At 42.3% G+C, this 21,211-nt stretch overlaps 1 protein-coding gene across 1 annotated transcript; it reads left to right on the forward strand.

Moving 5' to 3' along the window:
• Positions 1–1,023: 1,023 nt before the first annotated feature.
• Positions 1,024–10,387, forward strand: sec23b (SEC23 homolog B, coat complex II component). The gene is made up of 19 exons (XM_003453740.5): positions 1,024–1,198; positions 2,786–3,013; positions 3,397–3,454; positions 3,608–3,694; positions 4,219–4,455; positions 4,605–4,687; positions 4,799–4,943; positions 5,942–6,100; positions 6,185–6,300; positions 6,407–6,530; positions 6,667–6,747; positions 6,840–6,929; positions 7,188–7,294; positions 7,846–7,999; positions 8,180–8,257; positions 8,396–8,557; positions 8,697–8,783; positions 8,904–9,125; positions 9,761–10,387. The coding sequence occupies exons 2-19, from the start codon at positions 2,793–2,795 to the stop codon at positions 9,848–9,850; spliced, it is 2,301 nt and encodes a 766-aa protein (XP_003453788.1). The 5' UTR covers positions 1,024–1,198; positions 2,786–2,792; the 3' UTR covers positions 9,851–10,387.
• The last annotated feature ends 10,824 nt before the right edge of the window (positions 10,388–21,211 follow it).

A 21,211-nucleotide genomic window follows, 5' to 3' on the forward strand; every position in this document is an offset into this window, starting at 1 on the left:
ATTATTGCAAACTGTTCTGAAATGCTTCGCTTGAAATTGCAGGGGTACTCTGAAGTAAGATTCTGGTACTTTCCACCAACGAGATCATTTCTGCAAGTGTGACGATTTAGGAGAAAACATAGGCTGTATAAGCGCCAAAAAGATAATAATAATAAATTAATTAATAATCACCTTTACAGGTTATACTCTAAAACTAAGCAACAGGCTATCCACTGATGTCTGTAGCCTCACTGGACTGCCTCATGTTGCACCGTGTAGTCCGTTAAGTTTAAATTACTGTCTGTGATTTTCAAATTGTAAGCCGCTGATATTTTAGATACCGGAACTTTCCTCTGTGGGAAATAGGTAGGTATGGTGTTGCTATATTAAGTGGTTTGGACCAAAAGCCCCCATATTTGAGCACAAAAGATAAATAATAATAATAGTAATAATGCTTTCGTTGATGTTCATCTATTTGTTTTCTTCTTTTATACACCCCAACTACACCACATTAATAGAAGTGAGTAGTAGTAGTAGAAATAGTAGTATTTGTATTAATGTACTAAGAATGGGTAGTAACCATTAACCATTTGTTCATTTTTATTGAACATATTGACGACTGTGTGTAGGAAACAAATTTTTTAAAAAAAATGATAATTGCAATCCTTTATTTGAAATGAACAGTAACTTTTGAAATATATATAAGGTAAAGCATGTGGTTCATTATTTCTCTCTGAAATTTAGTAAAGTAGAAGAAAAGTGGCATACAGCTAAAATACTCATTAGTACATCTAAATGTACATGTGTCAGTACAGTGAGATAATACAAGTCCCGCACAATTGTCGAACTACACGTTATCACACAGTACGAAATTTTCAGTGGACATAACAAGCTCTACAACTCCGAGATTATCGGAGCTTACGTTACTGCTGCAGTGGATCTAAACAACTCATTTTCCCATAGTTGTACGCTTCCGCTGCATACGCTGAGCATGACGTACGAACGTCATGGAAATGCGAGCCAATAGGACACGCCTGATCTTGGAGTAACACGTCATTCTAGTGGAGTGCATACCCGGCTGATAGGGTGTGATCTCGTCAACGTCGTCTCTGTGTCCTCTCGGGCATCCGTCTCCATTTACCTCCAGATGCTGTAACTCGTTTCGAACCGAACAGTTTCTTTATCGTTGTCCAGACCTAAGCTCAACTTAATATAAAAGGTAAGAGCTCGCCTTAAATTTATTCGAAAGTAGACCGCCCGAATTCTGCTTTCATTTACGAAGGGACAGGAAGTAGGTTAATGCTACATTCCGTTAGCTAACCCGGCAAGCCGTACGCGCTGGCGTTAGCATGCAGATGAGTGCCAGAGAAGTAAAGAGAGCCGGTTTTACAGCGAAGATTAATAAAATGAGGCCAACTAGTCTGGCTTCTATAAACGCCACTGCTGTTATGTTGTGTTTTGGCTATCAGCATACAAAGCGTAAATAAGCATTTGATTGAGTACGAGTTCTGATAAAGACCAACTCTCACTGGTGGCTTCGTTGCTGATAATACGTGGCCTGTATGTTGTGTTGAAATCTGTTCAGATTCATAAAACTCTAAAAGTTGCTCAAAATTTTGACTTTTCTTTTGTTTTTTTCCGCATTTCCTTGTACTCTGTAAAAACAACAACAACAAAAAAAACAACATTTTTTTTTTTTTAAAAAAAGGACATTCTTTTCCTCGTTCCAAACTTTAATATGTCATTAGACTGTGCGGGGGCTTTTTAGTTTCTTTGCCTTAAGCATTACAATCTTAAGCGGTCAGGTGTAGTAGTAATAGAGTTGAAGAGAAATTTGAGTCATTTAATTGGTGACAGCATTAATAAAAATAAAATACACAGAAAAGTAGTATTTGCAGAAATTAGTTGTCATTCCCAAATATTGCAGTCAGTAAGGAAGGTTTGTGTATGAAGCGCATTTTGTAAACAATGGAAGTGCATGCTTTCAATAATTTACAACAATAGATCAGTTAATCAAAGAATAACAATAGCCTGCATACTTAAACTACTGCCAAGTGGCTTAGAACAATACAACACGTGAGTAAAAAAAAAGAATAGATTTCCCTGTGAATATAAATCTGTTGTACAAGTTCATCTTAGTTGTGTGAATCTATAATGCCTTTTCTGTTTGTTTTATGAGATGAGAATTTCTGGACCCTGTGCTGTCAGTCTTGGCTCTGGGATATGTTGACCTACACATAAGCTAGTTGGCTGAACCGGGAAAAAATTAGAAGAGATAATGTAATGTGTGAATAATAAAAACTCGTATATAATTTAATCCTCGTTTAACACGTTGTATGACTTGTGTTGCTTGTGTCCTTTGATGTTTATTCTTGACTATGTGGCTTCACACAGTGAAGAGAAAGAATGAGAGTATACAGTTGCTACAACAGCATGCTTGGCAATGATTTGCAAAGGGCGTCACTAATGTTTCAGTGACGTCCACTAACAAGGGTAGAGCTTTAAAATACCTGCAGGTTTCCTCTGCACTCTTTGAAAACTTGCTGGTCAGGTTTTCTAATGTTAAAATTTGTGCGTCATGCTTTCGAAAATCCGTTCCTTTTAATAGCACACGAGAGAAAAGATCGCAGGTATAAAGAGTAGGTGCTGACTGCAGCTAGCAGAAGAAAGCCGGTACACAGCAGAGAGGGAACATCGGAAGATTTGGAGTGGTACCGTTCGGATTACCACTTCCACGCTTATTGTAATTCTTCAGTGGGACTGATAACCTCACTGTGTTATTTTTGGGGATCTTTTCCTTCTGAAGATCAGTGATGACAACCTACCAGGAGTTTATTCAACAAAATGAGGACAGAGATGGGGTGAGATTCAGCTGGAACCTCTGGCCCTCGAGCCGCCTGGAAGCCACCAGGCTGGTAGTCCCTGTCTCCTGCCTCTTCACACCTCTCAAAGAGAGGCCCAACTTGCCACCGGTCCAGTATGAGCCGGTTCTTTGCAGCCGGGCCAACTGTAAGGCAGTGCTCAACCCACTATGGTGAGTTTCACAGAAAAACAGTACTCAAGCTTATAAAGTGTATCCTTTTAATCATGCGTTTTGGTATATGTATATGATATAATTTCCTTGACCTTTAGTATTTTAGTTTCATCATTTAAAGCCACAGATGTCTGTTCCTGACATTTATTTACTAAAGTGTTATTTTTGCAAATGTAAATGTGAGTGAAAGGAGATGCAGGGATTTGAATTTGACTTTTTTTCTGACACATCAGCACTTCTAAATGCTGAGGTGTTCTTAGTATTGGGTGTGGTGCATGAGAACTGCAAACACTAAATACACCTTGTGTATATTTCAGTCACAGCCACTCTCATGACAATTAGATACAAACTCTATTTTCTTTTTTTTATTCTTATTTTTACAGTCAAGTTGACTTCAGAGCAAAAATATGGGCCTGCAACTTCTGCTTCCAGAGAAACCCTGTAAGTACTGTGGTTAAGAGCATAGTTTAGTCTTGCTGCTATTTGAAACATATCGCTGCCAAAACGTGTCTCTGCATTCATAACTTAATGTTGATGAGCTACATTCCTTTTTTAGGTTGGTTAATCTCAATATCTTTCTGTGTGTGTGTGCAGTTCCCTCCCTCCTACGCAGGCATATCAGACGTGAACCAGCCAGCTGAGCTTATGCCACAGTTTTCTACAATTGAGTACATAGTACAGGTAAATACTGCATACATGTCTGCACTCTGACCTTAACAATTTGTATTAAGTCCAAAAGATGTAAGGTATAAAGGTCAACATTAACAGTTTCCAATAGTATCACATATACGTTTTTTTTAGGGATGCCTTATCTGTGACAATGACAGATGTAATAACAGAAAAGTATACATAAGTTAAATTATACAGGTGGCTTTAATGAGCATTTTAAATTGTAATTATAAAAGCACAACCACTTTGGGCCTGACGTCTGTTGTGGTTGGCATTTGTAACTATACTACTACTACTTTATAATGTATAGTGTATTCAGAAAGTTTGAATATGAGCTTTTGATGTTCACATGCCATCTCTGCTAGTCCCAGTAATACAGAAATGTATATGAAGCAAGCAGCAAACCACACAGCACCACATGAAAAGGAATGCATAAACAATAGTCTCAATTGTTTGTCACTACGTGATTATGACTGTTTGGATACAAGGCTTGTGATTTCATCAGTTTTTGACCTTACTCTCCTGCTTCTTTACAGCGTGGTCCTGCAGCTCCTCTCATCTTCCTGTATGTGGTGGACACATGTTTGGAAGAAGAAGATCTCCAGGCCCTCAAGGAGTCTCTCCAGATGTCCCTCAGTCTGCTGCCCCCCAACGCTCTTGTGGGCCTCATCACATTTGGTCGCATGGTTCAAGTTCATGAGCTGAGCTGCGAGGGGATTGCTAAGAGCTATGTGTTCCGAGGCACAAAGGACCTTACCGCCAAACAGATACAGGTAAGTCCAGCCAAAGGCCTTTGGTAGTCTGGTGTGAGTGACACACTTATTAAGGAGAAAAAAAAAACAGGAAGTCCATTTAGATTAAAAAGTACAAAAAACAAGGTTAGCTATTATCAAATGTGTAAAACCTTTGCTTTTCATTTCAGGAGATGCTGGGTTTAACAAAGCCAGCTGTAGCAGGACAACAAGGTCGTCCTTTGGCCCCTCAGGATGCTGCTGCCACTTGCAAGTACGTAGGAGCACAAACAATTCATGTTTGTCAGTTGATGGTTATTGTTTACAAAAAAAAAGCAAAGCACTTTTTTTTTCTAAAACATGTGCGTGTGTGTTTTATATTCAGGTTTCTTCAGCCTGTGCATCGAGTCGATATGAATCTGACAGATTTGCTGGGAGAGCTTCAGAGAGACCCGTGGCCTGTCCCTCAGGGTAAACGGCCACTCCGATCCACTGGTGTTGCGCTGTCCGTCGCTGTCGGCCTGCTGGAGGTATGAAAGACAAAAATTTTCTCATACTGCATACAAGTGATGCTGTACTGTCAATAATCTGAAATAGAACACATAAAGCCATTTATGATCACAGAAGCAGTCATTTACATGGTTTATCTACAACTAAAGCAAATACAGTAATTCACAGCAACCTGAACTTTAGCTTCTTAAAGACAATTGTGCCACATGTACCTGTTCCGAACAGCACACGCTGTCTGATAATGATCCTCTTGACAAACAGTAAATATTCTCTGTCTGTTCAAAGGCTGTTACCTATTTGCATTGTGCTTTTTCCCTCCACTGTCAACCACCCTTCTTGTACTGGTAATCTGTGTGGTTATATAACTGATAGTACAACAGAACATTCCCCAGCTGTACTAGAATACATTTTGCTCTTTCACTGACTTCAGATTCACTGATTTGTCTTAAGGGATATGACTAAATGAATGAGTCTTTTATTTTTTATTTTTTTTCCATATAAAGGAGAACCGCAAACGGCTTTTGGCATCAAGTATCAGCTGGCTCATTTGTTTGTTCTCTTTGAATGATAGCTCTTTGTCCCTTTGGCAAATGAATCAGCCTTTACATAGAATGTATTATCAAATACAGAAGTCATATTTAAAGCAAATTCCGGCTGCTTGGTGGCTACTTGGTTGAGTTCCAAATATTTCAGTATCTCAGACCTTCCCAGACTCTTGGACTCTGGACCTCACTGTTGGAAGAGTTGGTTATGAAGTATGCCCTTTGCTTACACGTGTTCCTTGAACCATTTATTCTGACTTGTTCCCTTAATACATTTATGCTTTTATGGTTCATTCTCAAATGGACTGGTTAATGATGTTTTATTTTGTGATGTAAATTCCACTTGCACATTTTGGTTGTTATAAAAGCAAAAAAGTTTTGACGATATATTTTACGGGTGATCGTAGAATTGCTGAATGTTAACTTGGGTTATAATGATACTTGCACTAACTGAAGTCCATTTCCTGTCTCCTCAGGGTACATTCCCCAACACAGGGGCTCGTGTGATGCTTTTTATTGGAGGGCCACCCACCCAGGGCCCTGGAATGGTGGTGGGAGATGAGCTGAAAACTCCAATTCGTTCCTGGCATGACATCCAGAAAGACAATGCTCGCCATCTGAAAAAGGCCACCAAGGTAAGCGTGCAGTAGTACTTGCATTTGATTGAAACCTTTCCTTACATATTACATAAATTTAACATGTTTGTTTGTTTTTCACAGTATTATGAAGCCTTGGCCAATCGTTCAGCAACAAATGGCCACAGTATTGATATCTATGCCTGCGCCCTAGACCAGACTGGACTGCTTGAAATGAAGTGCTTATCTAATCTCACTGGGTAAGTAAGCACTATTTATTACATTCATTGAAGGTGTGTAATTGAATTAGTATGCCCTTTTAAAAAATTATTAAGAATCTTGACAATTTATTGTGCTGTGTTTCAGGGGGCACATTGTGATGGGAGACTCCTTCAATACCTCATTGTTCAAGCAAACCTTCCAGAGAGTCTTTAGTAAGGACTACAATGGTGACTTCCGCATGGCCTTCGGAGGTGTCCTGGAAGTGAAGGTAAAGGCTTGATTCAGTCCTTTAAGTTATAAGTGTGATTAATTTCTATATTGGGATTTGTAATGATAGAACAAAGGTAACATATGTTAACTGTTGAAAACGTTGACTGTATTTCCTTCTCTGTCTGGCTTTATAGACCTCGAGAGAGCTGAAGGTTTGCGGTGCAATTGGACCGTGTGTTTCACTCAACTCAAAGTCTCCCTGTGTGTCAGAGAATGTGAGTGACTGACCCAGATATGATCTGGATTCTTTACTGTCATGTTGAGTAATCTGGGATATTTATCAAATTGCACTCTCTGTTTTGTGCAGGAATTGGGCATTGGTGGCACCAGCCAATGGAAAGTGTGCGGTCTCAACCCCTCCACTACTTTGGGCATCTATTTTGAAGTTGTGAATCAGGTAAAATAAGAACTTGAACCTCAGCATTTTAGCTTGATAGAATTACAGTAAGCTGATAAGAGTGGAAATGTTAGGACGCCAAACAATGAATAGTTGTAATGAAGAATCGTGGCTTTGTTTAGTAAAAGATTCTTCAAACAAAGGCTTTTTGTGTCTCTGTATGGGTTTTTCTTTTCTTCTTTTTTCCCCCCTTTTCCCAGTAAAATAGAAATGGTTGTCGACTGCATTCTTACGGTTTCTACTGTTTTGTGTTTGCAGCACAATGCACCAGTCCCTCAGGGCGGACGTGGGGCAGTCCAGTTTGTAACCCAGTACCAGCACTCAAACACACAAAGAAGGATACGGGTCACCACCATCGCCAGGAAGTAAGACTCCTGTTTTATTGTTCATCTAAATTGATATGAAAACTGACAGACTAGAATGCACCTAAAAATGTGCTTAAATTAGATATGCACTTACCAAACCAGTTGCTCTTAATAAAGAAAATGTCGGTATGTAAAATGATGGTTTAATGATCCTCCAACGCACCCAAGAGAATGACAGCTGCAACCTTTTCATTGTTCATCTAAATGGATGTGAAACATGGCCAAGTAGACTGCACCTAAAATGTACTTAAATTTGTTATGTTCTTATGAAACTGGTTCCTCTCAATAAAGAAAATGATGGGGGTGTAAAATGTTGGTTTAATGAGGCCAAGACAATGACAGCTGCATAAATATTTTCCTCAATATTTGAACCTTAACAAAAGGATGTTTGCATTCCTGCAATTTAGACCAACGCCTTTGAGACCTGTTTGCATGTGCGTCATTTACACCACACCTATGCTGACCTCTGCTTCTCTGGTTTCTTCTATTCTCCTTATCTCTGTCCCTCCCATTCTCTTTCTCGCTTCTCTTTCTTTCTTAAACTACTCCAGCTGGGCAGATGCCCAATCTCAGATTCAGCACATCGAATCATCCTTTGACCAAGAAGCAGCTGCAGTGCTCATGGCCCGCCTGGGTGTCTTTAGGGCAGAGTCTGAAGAGGGTCCTGACGTGTTGCGTTGGCTTGACAGGCAGCTCATCCGCCTGGTAAGTGACACTCCTACGCAGCAGCGTTTGCAACATGTTAACAATACATAGTTGGAATACTTCCGATACCTGTGTTGTGAATAGATAAAGATAGTGTTGATATTTATCTGTTGTGACTCCTGATGCGAACGTCATGCATGGTATGTATTTCAACCAAGTTATCTTGTTCCTTTGTTTCAGTGTCAGAAATTTGGCCAGTTCAACAAAGATGATCCGACATCCTTTAGACTGTCAGAGTCTCTGTCCCTCTATCCACAGGTAATTTCTTTCAAATCTAATCTAGCCATTATTATGATTATCATACGCTCCCCTAATTTAATTCATGTATGCTGGAATACTCTGCTAGGAAAAACAATGTGAACATTGTGTGAACATTTTTCTCTCCTACACCTACAGTTTATGTTCCACTTGCGACGGTCACCATTCCTGCAAGTTTTCAACAACAGCCCAGATGAGTCATCCTACTACAGGCATCACTTTGTCAGGCAAGACCTGACCCAGTCCCTGATCATGATCCAGCCCATCCTCTACTCGTACTCCTTCCACGGACCACCAGAGGTCAGCCTCATACGCTCAACACTATCATCCTATCATCAGTGTTTTGTGTTACTCACTGGCAGCTGAACAGCCAGCTCCTGGCAAAAGTGTTTGTTTTTGGTGCTAAATTGTTGTGCATTGTGTCATGGATGTGTTACAGCCTGTGCTCCTGGACAGTAGCAGTATCCTGCCAGATCGAATCCTGCTGATGGACACCTTCTTCCAGCTGGTTATCTACCATGGAGAGGTATGACAGCTGATTGTTCAACAAATTATCCATTAAAAATGTTATTTTAAATGCTTAAAATATTTATACAAAACATTGCATGTTGTGATACATTGGGATTTTTTCTCTTTTTTGTTCCAGACCATTGCTCAATGGCGAAAAGCAGGCTACCAAGAAATGGCCGAGTATGAGAACTTCAAACAGCTGCTGCAGGCTCCACTGGATGATGCTCAAGAGATCCTACAGACACGCTTCCCCATGCCACGCTACATTGACACTGAGCACGGAGGCTCTCAGGCTCGCTTCCTGCTCTCCAAGGTCAACCCATCGCAGACCCACAACAACCTCTATGCCTGGGGACAGGTACAGTATTAAAATATACTGTTTTATTTGCATTTGTATTTGAAACCTTTGGCCTGAAATTCTCAACTAGCCTGTTTTGTTTTTAGCTTAATGAACGGCACCAAATTTGCAGTTTTAGTATAGTTATATCATTTGAGCTACATTCAAATATGTAAATGTAAAATTCTCAAATGTAGTGGATTTGTCTCCTGCCTCATGCATACATTTTTTTTTATTTTCCATAAAGTTTTCATTTCATCTATTTGTACAAGTATACACTAAAATCCCAGGATTGACTTTAAGTCTTCTGAGACGTCCATCCTGATTGGTTTTTCACCCACAGAACAGGCAAACTGTCAGTAAATACAAGTCTCGGATAAGCTAACCTGTAGAAGATTGCTAGCTGAAAATAGCACTAATCTCTTATTTCCCAAGTCAAGGAAGAGTCAAACTATACCCTGCTTTGTACAAATACTGCAAAAAAAAGAGAAAATCTACGGAAGTCTGAGAATAGGATTATCACCAGAGCGTGGTCTTGCATAAGCCAATCTTCAAAGCGGGGCATTTTGCTCATTAAAGTGGTCAGAGTTATGTCATGATGAGATGTGTTTGCAAAGTGAGTAAATCACCATTTTGCTCCTCCCTTGTTCCCGTAGGAGACAGGAGCCCCGATCCTTACTGATGACGTGAGCCTGCAGGTCTTCATGGACCACTTGAAGAAACTGGCTGTTTCCAGCTCAGCATAGAACTCTCTATTCCACCTCAAAGAGAAAATAATTGATGCAGCATTTTTCTTCCATCGGGATCCATTAACATTTCTGCAGTTTTGTAAAGGAGCCAAACCGAGACGGTCTACTGTTTGTGCTTGTTTCAGTTTGCTGTTTGGAGGCCAATGTGATGTTTATACGACACAAAAAAGGGTGATGGCACATTGGTATATTTAAAAAACAGAAAAGATAGTAATAACATGTCTACTCGTTTTCAATAAACAGCTTATTTATGAGAAATGTTTCCAGTTTCCACAACCAAACTTTCCTCATATCAATAATATCCCTACTTCTGTTTAATATTTGGTATTACCTCTGACATGCAGAATGATTAGACTAATACTTTCATCTTTTTTTTTTCTTTTTGTTATAAAATTTGTATCTACTGCATCGGACTGTGTATAACGTGCTGTTTAATAGGATGATTATTTGTGTCTGCTTTTGTCTATAGCTAAATTTGACATGTCTAGAAATGTTTTCATTAATAAATTATAATGGTACCACTTGTTTAAAAAATGTCCATTCCAACTTTATTTATAGAGCACTTTAAAAACAACATGGTGGACCAAAGTGCTTTCTAGTAATAAATGAAAAAAGAAGATAAAAATAAATCAGTATGTATTAAATATTAAAACATGAGTAAAATAGACAATAAAATATACAATAAATAAAATTAACAAAATAAAAAGATTAAGAGCAACCTAAAACTGACTACAAGCTGACTCTGGTACTACTCCTAAAAAGCCTTGGAAAAAGGAGTATTTTTAAAAGTGATTTGAAGATTTCAAGTATTGGTGCCAGCCTAATATGGAGTGGCAGCTTATTCCATAATTTGCAGGCCACAACAGCGAAAGCTCGGTCCCCCCGGTGTTTCAGTCTCGACATGAGGACAGCAAGGAGTGACTGGTCAGTTGATCTAAGAAAGCTTTGTGACTCTTGTGAATCACTTTACTTGAAGATGGTACAGTTTAGGTCAAATCTGCCTAAGATCTTAAATGTTTTCTGTGAATTTTCTCTCCCTGAATAATTCTGATTAATGTTCTGAGGAATGGAAGTGTAGTGTGAATGAGACACGGCGGGTCCAGAGATCATAGTTTTGAGCCATCTTTATTGACTGCGGCTGCCAGCTGCACATGCATCACACCACAATACAACTCGCAACTCCAGTTACCTCCTTGCATGTGCGTCCACACGGCTCCGCAGTCCACGCCCCACCACAGGAAGTTAATCAGTTCAGCTCAATTGTGACTGAGTATGTTCTCTATGACAAACATTTAGATATTCTTTTTCGGAGTGTACTATAATCCTGTCCTATTCACTATCTCATTCTCCACAACCCAGGTGCACTGTCAGGTGTCTCCTGAACTCAAACTTTATTATATTGTACAGCTGTATAAAACACTTTATGGATTTTCTCTTGGCTAACATGCTCAGTGCAGACACCAAGGTTCTTGAACAGAATAAAGAATACTCTTTACTGTCTAGCATTGCAAATATGAAAGGTTGCGTGCAAGTGTGAGCACTGGAATGGCATGAACCGTGCTGCTGCTACAGTCTACATCCTCTGTGCAGATTGGACGCAACACCCAATACCCAAACAATTGTCTTTTTTTTTCATTCACTGCTACTGTATGAAAAGCCCACATAGAACACAATCCCAATCATAAAACCACTCACACACCATCTACTATCACTGTAAGCTGATTTCAGAGCACCCAGACCGTATGATTTCGAGGATCAGTGAACGGCAGATTATGAAGACTAATCCTTAGGGGCTATCTGTTTAGAGGCACATTCTACTCTTAGCAGCTTTAAGTGGAAGTTGCTGTGGAAATACAAATGAATGCTGTGTCTGTCAAGAGCTTAGCCCTTACTATGTGCGCTATGAGATTGCATATGCTTTAAAGGTATTCATGACCAAATCACAACATACAGTGCAATGGCTTTTAATCTCTTTTGACATGGATAGTTGTGCATACTATCAAAATATCCTTGTAAGTCTATGCATTTTGCAGTTAAAAATGGCTATGCTGCATGTATTTTGTGGTCATATAGAACATGGATATGAAATAATCTCCTGAAGGAAAATTTGTTTCTGTTAATCTGTGTGTCTATATACTTGGTCATCTTGATTCGTGCAAAAGCTGTCACCCAAAGATGTTCCAAGGGACAAAAGAACATTACAATTGCTTTTAGTGCTTTAGTTTTTTTCCCCCTTTTTTTTCTTCTTCCATCAATGATAATTCATGACGCTTGTGCCCTAGGCTTAGGAAAAGCTGCAAGGAAATGTGCCAACTTATTTTGTCCTATCAAATCCTAACATTTCAGTTGTATTTTTCTATTCCAGCAACTAGAGAAATCAATTCTGGCTCCTGTGCCTGAAAGCTAAGGCTACGTTCACACGGCAGGCGAAAGCGCATCAAATCCGATTTTTTTGACCCCATGCGACCCATATCCGATCATGGTATGACAGTGTGAATGGCACAAATCCGATATTTTCAAATCCGATCTGGGTCACTTTCGTATGTGGTAATGAATCCGATACATATCCGATGTTTTAGAAAGCGACTGCTGTTTGAATGGTCATGTCGCATTAAATCCGTCTTTTACGTCACTGACACAAGACAGACGCCAATTATCAGCGCCGGAGAAGCGCCCGAGAAGACATCGCGAACGCTTCCTGGCCATCCAGTGTTGATGTCAGTGAAACTGTTGGGAAGACAACGTGAACATTTTATTTGCACTGTATAATCTGCAGATTCTGACAGAAATCTGCAACTATCCTTTGAAGCACTGCTCCTCTCTAAAACAGCAATAAGGATAATTATTAAGTTATTTACATTATTATGTAAATAACAAAATAACTTAAAGCAAAAATTTGGAAACGTAAAGTCCGAAGTCAAACAATATTGTTTGCTCTGGGTCTAAACAGAGCGCGTTGTGTGTGACATCTTCTTTTGCGCATGCGGGCCACTTTGAGCGTTCACACTAGAGCGCATTTGCTGTCGCATTTTATTTGTAGTGTGAACAAGTAGACAAAAAGATTTGATCAAAAAATCGGAATTGAGCATTAAGACCTGCAGTGTGAACGTAGCCTAAGATGTCTATGCACTACCAGTCAAAAGTTTGGACACACCTTCTCATGGTTTCTCTCATGGTTTTTCTTTATTTTTACTGCTTTCTACATTGTATATACAAACTGAAGACATCAAATATATGATGTAAGATATGGAATTACGTAGCAAGTAATTATATTTTAGATTCCTTAAAATAGCCACCCTATGCTTTGTTGACAGCCTTGCAAACCCTTGGCCTTCTCTCAATAAGCGTCATGATGTAGTCATATGAAATGGTTTTCACTTCACGGGTGTGCCTTTTCAGGGTTCATTTGTGGAATTTCTTGCCTTCTTAATGGGGTTGGGACCAGCAGGTGTGTTGTGCAGAAGTCAGGTTGGTGCACAGCTGACAGCCCTATTTGACAACTATTAGAATTCATATTATGACAAGAACCAGTCAGCTAAGTAAAGAGAAATGACAGTTCATCATTACTTTAAGAACTGAAGGTCTAAAAGGGTAAAAAAAAAAAAAAGAAGGATAAATTCATCCGAGTCACCAGCCTCAGAAATTGCAAGTTAACAAATTAGAGCCCACACAGAGTTGTCTGCCACACAGAGTTCCAGCAGCAGACACATCTGTACATCAACTGTTCAGAGGAGACTTCACAAATCCAGCCTTAATGCCTCAAATAGCTGCAATGAAACCACTACTAAGGAAAAGCAACAAGCGGAGAGATTTGTTTGGGCCAAGAAACACACGGAGTGGACATTATACCAGTCGAAATTTGGACTTTGGTCTGATGAGTCCAAATTTGAGATCTTTGGTTCCACCCGCCGTGTCTTTGTGCAACTCTGACAAGTTGAACACATGGTCTCTACTTTCCTGTTTCCCACTGTGAAGCATGGAAGAGGTGTGATGGTGTGGGGGAGCTTTTTTCTTTCTGACACTGTTGGAGATTTATTGAAAATTGAAGGCACACTGAACCAACATGGCTACCACAGCATCCTGCAGCGACATGTCACGCCATCCGATGAACAGCAGTGACAATGTGTGAACTACCTCAGCTGCAAGATGATTTGTGCATTTAGTATCTCTTACAGCATCCTGACTGTGACTGTGAAGAGTATGGTGATAACTGTGGACACAAGGTCAAAGCCAAGAACCCATGGACATGAGCAAATGTTGTATTTCCTTCCCTTAAGATACTCTTCCAGGCCTTTACTGCCTTCAGGTACTGATTGTTTGTGACTCTTCCTGCACTCAGTTTTGTCTTCTGTGATGGAAAATATGTCATATGGCAGCGGTCACCAACCTTTTTTGCGCCACGGAACAGTTTATGCGGTTTTTATGCCTCTCCGTGAATCGCTACCTTATCGTGGTGGAGGGGTTTGTGTGTCCCAGGGATCCCAGGGGCTATGTTGTCTGGGGGCTTTTGCCCCCTGGTAGGGTCTCCCATGGCAAATTGGTCTTGGGTGAGGGACCAGACAAAGAGCGATTCAGAAGACCCTTATGAAGAAAACATCGAGGGAACAGTTTACCCTGCCCGGGATAGGGTTACCGGAGCCCCACCCTGGAGCCAGGCCCGGGGAGGGTGCCCGAGGGCGAGCGTCTGGTGGCCGGGCCTTAGTCCATGGGGCCCGGCTGGGCACAGCCCGAAGAGGAGACATGGGCCCATCCTCCAGCAGGCCCACCACCCGCAGGAGGCGCCATAGGGGTCGGATGCATTGTGTGCTGGGCGGCGGCCAGGAGCGGAGGCCCTGGCGGACTGATCCCCGGCTGCCAAGACTGGCAATAGGGACATGGAATGTCACCTCTCTGGTGGGGAAGGAGCCTGAGTTAGTGCGTGAGGTTGAGAGGTACCGGCTAGATATAGTCGGGCTCACCTCTACGCATGGCTTGGGCTCTGGAACCAGTCTCCTGGAGAGGGGCTGAACTCTGTCTCAGTCTGGAGTTGCCCCTGGTGAGAGGCGGCGGGCTGGGGTGGGTATTCTAATATCCCCTCGGCTTGCTGCCGGTACGTTGGGGTTTTTCCCGGTGGATGAGAGGGTTTGTTCCCTGCGCCTTAGGGTCGGGGAACGGGTCCTGACTGTCATCTGCGCTTATGCGCCGAGTGGCAGTTCAGAGTACCCAGCCTTCTTAGAGTCCCTGGGGGGGGGGGGTGCTGGAAGGTGCCCCATCTGGAGACTCTGTTGTCCTGCTGGGAGACTTCAATGCTCACGTGGGTAACAACAGCGAGACCTGGAGGGGCGTGATTGGGAGGAACGGCCTCCCTGATCTGAATCCGAGCGGTGTTTTGTTATTGGACTTCTGTGCAAATCACAGTTTGGCCATAACGAACACCTTGTTCGAACATAAGAGTGTCCATAAGTGCACGTGGCACCAGGACGCTCTAGGCCGCAGGTCGATGATCGATTTTGTAATCATATCACCAGACCTGCGACCATATGTTCTGGACACTCGGGTAAAGAGAGGGGCTGAGCTGTCAACTGATCACCACCTGGTGGTGAGTTGGATCAGGTGGCGGGGGAGGACGCTGGACAGACCCGGTGCAACTAAACGCGTAGTGAGGGTGTGCTGGGAACGTCTAGCAGAGGCCCCAGTCCACGAGATCTTCAACGCACACCTCCGGCAGAGCTTCAACAGCATTCCGAGGGAGACTGGGGACATTGAGTCCGAATGGACCATGTTCAGCGTCTCCATCGCCGAAGCCGCTGCATTGAGCTGCGGCCGCAAGGTGGTTGGTGCCTGCCGTGGTGGTAATCCCCGAACCAAATGGTGGACACCAGAGGTGAAGGGAGCCACCAGGCTGAAGAAGGAGTCCTATCGGGCTTGGTTAGCCTGTGGAACTCCGGAGGCAGCCGACAGGTATCGACAGGCCAAGCGGCACTCTGGTCGGCAGTGGCTGAAGCAAAAACTCGGGTGTGGGAGGAGTTCGGAGAGGCCATGGAAAAAGACTTTCGGACTGCCTCGAAGAGATTCTGGCAAACCGTCAGGCATCTCAGGAGGGGAAAGCGGTGCTCTACCTGCACTGTGTATAGTGCTGGCGGAGCGCTGCTGACGTCGACTGAGAAAATTGTCAGGTGGTGGAAGGAATACTTCGAGGACCTCCTTAATCCCACTGACACGTCTTCCGAGGAGGAAGCAGATGGTCCCCATCTTTAAGAAGGGAGACCGGAGGGTGTGTTCCAACTACAGGGGGATCACACTCCTCAGCCTCCCTGGGAAAGTCTATGCCAGGGTGCTGGAAAGGAGAGTTCATCCGCTAGTCGAACCTCGGATACAGGAGGAACAATGCGGTTTTCGTCCTGGTCGCGGAACACTGGACCAGCTCTTTATCCTCTCAAGGATACTTGAGGGTGCATGGGAGTTTGCCCAACCAGTCTACATGTGTTTTGTGGACTTGGAGAAGGCATTCGACCGTGTCCCTCGGGGTGTCCTGTGGGAGGTGTTGCGGGAGTATGGGGTGTCTGGCCCATTGCTACGGGCCATTCGATCCCTATACAACCGTTGCAAGAGTTTGGTTCGCATTGCCGGCAATAAGTCGGACTCGTTCCCGGTGGGTGATGGGCTCCGCCAGGGCTGCCCTTTGTCACCGGTTCTGTTCATAATTTTTATGGACAGGATTTCTAGGCGCAGCCAAGTGGCGGAGGGCTTTCGCTTCGGTGGCCTCAGAATCTCATCTCTGCTTTTTGCGGATGATATGGTTCTGTTGGCTTCATCAGGTGAAGGCCTCCAGCTCGCACTGGAATGGTTCGCAGCCGAGTGTGAAGCAGCGGGAATGAGGATCAGCACCTCCAAATCTGAGGCCATGGTTCTCAGCCGGAAAAGGGTGGAGTGCCCACTCTGGGTCGGGGATGAGTTCCTGCCCCAAGTGGAGGAGTTCAAGTATCTCGGGGTCTTGTTCGCGAGTGATGGGAGAAGGGAGCCGGAGATCGACAGACGGATTGGTGCTGCGGCTGCAGTGATCCGGACGCTGCACCGGTCCGTCGTGGTGAAGAGGGAGCTGAGTGTAAAAGCGAAGCTCTCAATTTACCGGTCGATCTACGTCCCTACCCTCACCTATGGCCACGAGCTGTGGGTAGTGACCGAAAGAACGAGATTGCGGATACAAGCGGCAGAAATGAGCTTCCTCCGAAGGGTGGCTGGCCTCTCCCTTAGAGATAGGGTGAGAAGTTCGGCCATCCGGGAGGGGCTCAGAGTAGAGCCGCTGCTCCTCCACATCGAAAGGAGCCAGTTGAGGTGGTTCGGGCATCTGACAAGGATGCCTCCTGGGCGCCTCCTGGGTGAGGTGTTCCGGGCATGTCCCACCGGGAGGAGGCCCCGGGGCAGACCCAGGACACGCTGGAGAGATTATATCTCTTGGCTGGCCTGGGAACGCCTTGGTGTTCCCCCGGATAAGCTGGAGGAGGTGGCTGGGGAGAGGGAGGTCTGGGCTTCTCTGCTTAGGCTGCTGCCCCCGCAACCCGGCCTCGGACAAAGCAGATGAAGATGGATGGATGGATGGATGGATGGAACGGTTTATGTCCGACAATATTTTCATGGAACAGCCTTTAAGGTGTCCCAGATAAATACAGCAAAATAAAACCAGTACCGGTACCTAAGAAAGAAGAATTATTCATAACACACAGGAAAAGACCCAGGGAAACCGAGTTAACGATAAAAATGCTTAAAAAAAACGATAAAACTCCTGAGAACCATAAATTTAACACCCGAGCCTCAACTCTCGCGGCCCGGTACCAAACGACTCATGGACCGTGGCTCGGGGGTTGGGGACCACTGCTGTATGGCCATGCCTCGAGAAACTCCTGGTTTGCTTTAACAGTATTCTTGGAGTCATTAGGACTGTAATGCCTTCTGAGCAGATAGTATGGACACTGCAGAATAAATCCTGCTACTTCTATCAGCAATCACATTATCAGTAAACACTAATGACCCAGTTCCATTGGCCCTTCCATAACATTGCCACCATGTTTGATAGATAATTTGGTATTCTTTGGATTATAAGCTGTTTCTCTCCTTTTATACACTTTTCTCTTCTCATCATTCTAGTTCAAGTTAATCTTGGTTTCATGTGTCGAAATATTTTTTTTCTTTGCAGTACTGCGAAGGCTTTTTTAGATGTTTTCTGGCTAAATATAATCTTCCTGATCTTCAGTGTAATCACTGGTCTGCAACTTATTGTAAAATCTCTGCATTTGCATTCATGAATGTCTCTTGATTTTGTAGACTGAAAATAATATGCCTACCTCCTTGTGACATCCTCTCACTCCTGTTTGGTCACGGACGTTTAATTTGGAGGATATTTTGAAGTGGTAACCAAAGAAAGAGTATTGTGATCATCATTCCTGCTTTTCCAGGCCTTTTGGTGTTGCTGAGCTGACCAGTGCATTCATTCTTTTTTAGATTATTGATTTGGGCACCCCTAAATATTTTGCTATCTATCTGATTTTGACTATTCAGGTTAATGATGTCCTACCTCATTTTCATTGACATTCCTTTGGACTTCATCTTGAGAGTTCCAGGGAATAGCTGGATTAAACTACGGCAACTACAAGTGCAACACTTAACTCTAGATTAACACTCCAGATCCTTTATCTGTCTAATCTCTCATAAAGTAATGGGGGAACTGGTATTCTTATCAGTCATCTGTCTAATTGCCTTTGAGCCTCTAAAACTGAGTATAAAAATTGTTCATTATTCCTAAACAGTCGGTGCAATGCTTTTGTTAAATCCCTTGGATTAAAGATGAAAGTCTTCAGTTTTTGCATACCAATAAGATACTTACATAGGTCTGCTAAGTGCAGTATTATACCACAGAAGTAAACTACTGCTGTGAACCACTGTACATCCTGTCACTCCTGTCCACAGATATTTTGGCTAAAGCGAGAGTACACTACATCCATTCTCTGGATCTACTCTGTGCTCTCCTCCTTGCTACACTGCCATGCTACTTTTCTTTCTCTCCTGTGAGGGGGTTTGTTTTACAGTAGTCATATTTAAACTTGTGGCATAAGCAGATTTTGACTTGTAGATGGATTACTGTCCATGAAGTGCCTCCCAAGATAAAAAAAAAAAAAAAAAATTAAATTAAAAAAAAAAATCTTTTGGAGAGTAAAACTATCTGAAATAGTATCTACTTTGATCACAACGCTATATACAACTTGTAATTAGTTGAAGTGCTTGAACAATTGTGCTTAGTCATTTGCCTTAATGCCCTAAACATTTGTCAGTGCTAACAAAGAAGGAGAAATGCCATTCCCAGTGTGCACAAGTAAAAAAAACACTGCTTTGTTTTACATGCTTTGACAACTTCAGCTACCATCCAAAAACCGAAAGCCCTGGCTATTCCAAAGTTATGGTTCCTAACCAAGAGTATACTTTTAAAAAAGCTGGACTTTAAGTACAAGAGAACTGGAGAACATCTATTTTGCTTAGCTTTATACTGTGTTGATATGAATACTGAATCAATCTTAATTTCCATTGGTGGATGCCGTGTGCATAGTAAAACTCTGACACATTTGTGAACTGAATTATTGTGCTCAAAGTCTTGGTTGGATGTGTGATTGGATTTCCCACATTACAGGAAAAGACTGGTTAACTTAAAAGCGCGGATTAACTTCTTGTCACAAGCTTAAGAGACGGCCTATGACCAGCACAGAGACGTCATAAGCAGTTTACAAGACTGTAGACAAGTGCAGTGCCTTAAAAATTATTTGACTCCTGAGCTCTTAGTTTGTTGCATATTTTTCACACTCATATGTTTCAGATCAAACAAATGTTAAGTAGAAAAAAACAACCCAAATGAATGTCTGTGAAGGTTCTCAGTCATCCAGGTCATCGTAGTCAAAGGAGCATGTGATTGTGAGGATCACCAGGGGGTCCTTTGTCCCTCCTTGGGGGGATACTCCCACTGGGTTTAAATCTGGGACTCTCGGCCATTTGACCTTAGAACTGAAGAAGCTTCTCGGATGAGAGGTGAAACGTCTTCAAGCAACTTAAAGAAGTCCAGACGCTTTTCTTTGCAAACTCCTTTGACAACCCAAATGAATACAAAATGCCATTTTTAAATGATGATTTCATTTATTAAGAGAGAAAAATTATCCAAACCTATGTGAAAAAGTAATTGCCCCCTGAACCTAATAATTGGTTGTGTTACCCTTGGCAACAAGAACTGCAATCAAGTATTTGTGAGTCTTTCACATCATGGTAGGGGGGATTTTGGTATTCTGTTCTTTGCAGAATTATTTTAATTCAACCACATTGGAAGGTTTTTTTTAAAGCATTAACTGTCTGTTTAAGATTATGCCAAAGCGTCTGTGTAGGTCCTTAGTTATCCAGGTCATTCTAGTCTAAGGAGCTTTGAAAGAAAATGACTAGACTTCTTAAGGTTTCTTGAAGACTTTCACTTCTCATCCGAGAAGAACTGAAGAAGCTTGTTGGATGAAACATCTTCGAGATACTTAAAGAAGTCCAGTCGCTGTCTTTCCAAGCTCCTTAGATTATGCCAAAGCATCTCAATAGAATTTAAGTGTAGAGTTTGACTGGGTCACTCCAAAGCATTCATTTAGGTGCACTCGCTATTCTAGTCCTGCTACATAACCCAAGTGTGCTGCTTTAGGGCACAAACTGATGGCTGGACATTCTTCTTCAAGATTTTATGGTAGCACATTCATGGTTCATGTTTATGCCGATTTAACAGGACTCAGACTTTCCAATAAACATTAAACTTTTGTTTCATCAGTCCACAGAATATTTTCCTGGGGATTGTTTTGGGCGAATGTGAGATGGCCTTTGTGTTCTTCTTGGTCAGCAGCGGTTTTCTCTTTGCCCAGTCTCTTCCTTATTTTTTAATCATGAACACTGACCTTAACTGTGGAAAGTCAGGCCTGCAGTTCTTTAGGTGTTGTTCTGGCTTTTTTTGTGTGTGTGGCTTCCTGGATTAATTATCAACACATTCTTAGAGAAACTTTGGTATTCCAGCCTCTCCTGGGAAGGCTCACCGCTGTTCCAAGTTTTCTCCATTTGTGGATAATGGCGCCCACTATGATTCACTGGAGTCCCAGAGCCTTAGAAATGGTTTTGTAACCCTTTGCGGACTGGTAGATGTCAGTTAAAGATTAATCCAACAACAACAAATGTTTCCCTCAGGTCTTAATCATCTTTGAGCTTATAAGGTGTTTAATACCTTGCCCTACTACGCTAGTATGACTAGCAGTTTGTTCATGAGTATTTGGGACACCATGGTAGACAGCTCTGGCCTGTTTTATCAGTTTTCGTAGTCAT

This window comes from Oreochromis niloticus, linkage group LG6 (genome assembly GCF_001858045.2).
Source record: "Oreochromis niloticus isolate F11D_XX linkage group LG6, O_niloticus_UMD_NMBU, whole genome shotgun sequence".
In the NCBI taxonomy this organism is placed as follows: domain Eukaryota; kingdom Metazoa; phylum Chordata; class Actinopteri; order Cichliformes; family Cichlidae; genus Oreochromis; species Oreochromis niloticus.

Coding starts and splice junctions, on each gene's coding strand:
- sec23b (XM_003453740.5), top strand. CDS start 2,793: ATGACAACCTACCAGGAGTTTATTCAACAAAATGAGGACAGAGATGGG. Junction 7,295..7,845: donor GTCACCACCATCGCCAGGAA/GTAAGACTCCTG, acceptor AAACTACTCCAG/CTGGGCAGATGCCCAATCTC. Junction 8,000..8,179: donor ACAGGCAGCTCATCCGCCTG/GTAAGTGACACT, acceptor CCTTTGTTTCAG/TGTCAGAAATTTGGCCAGTT.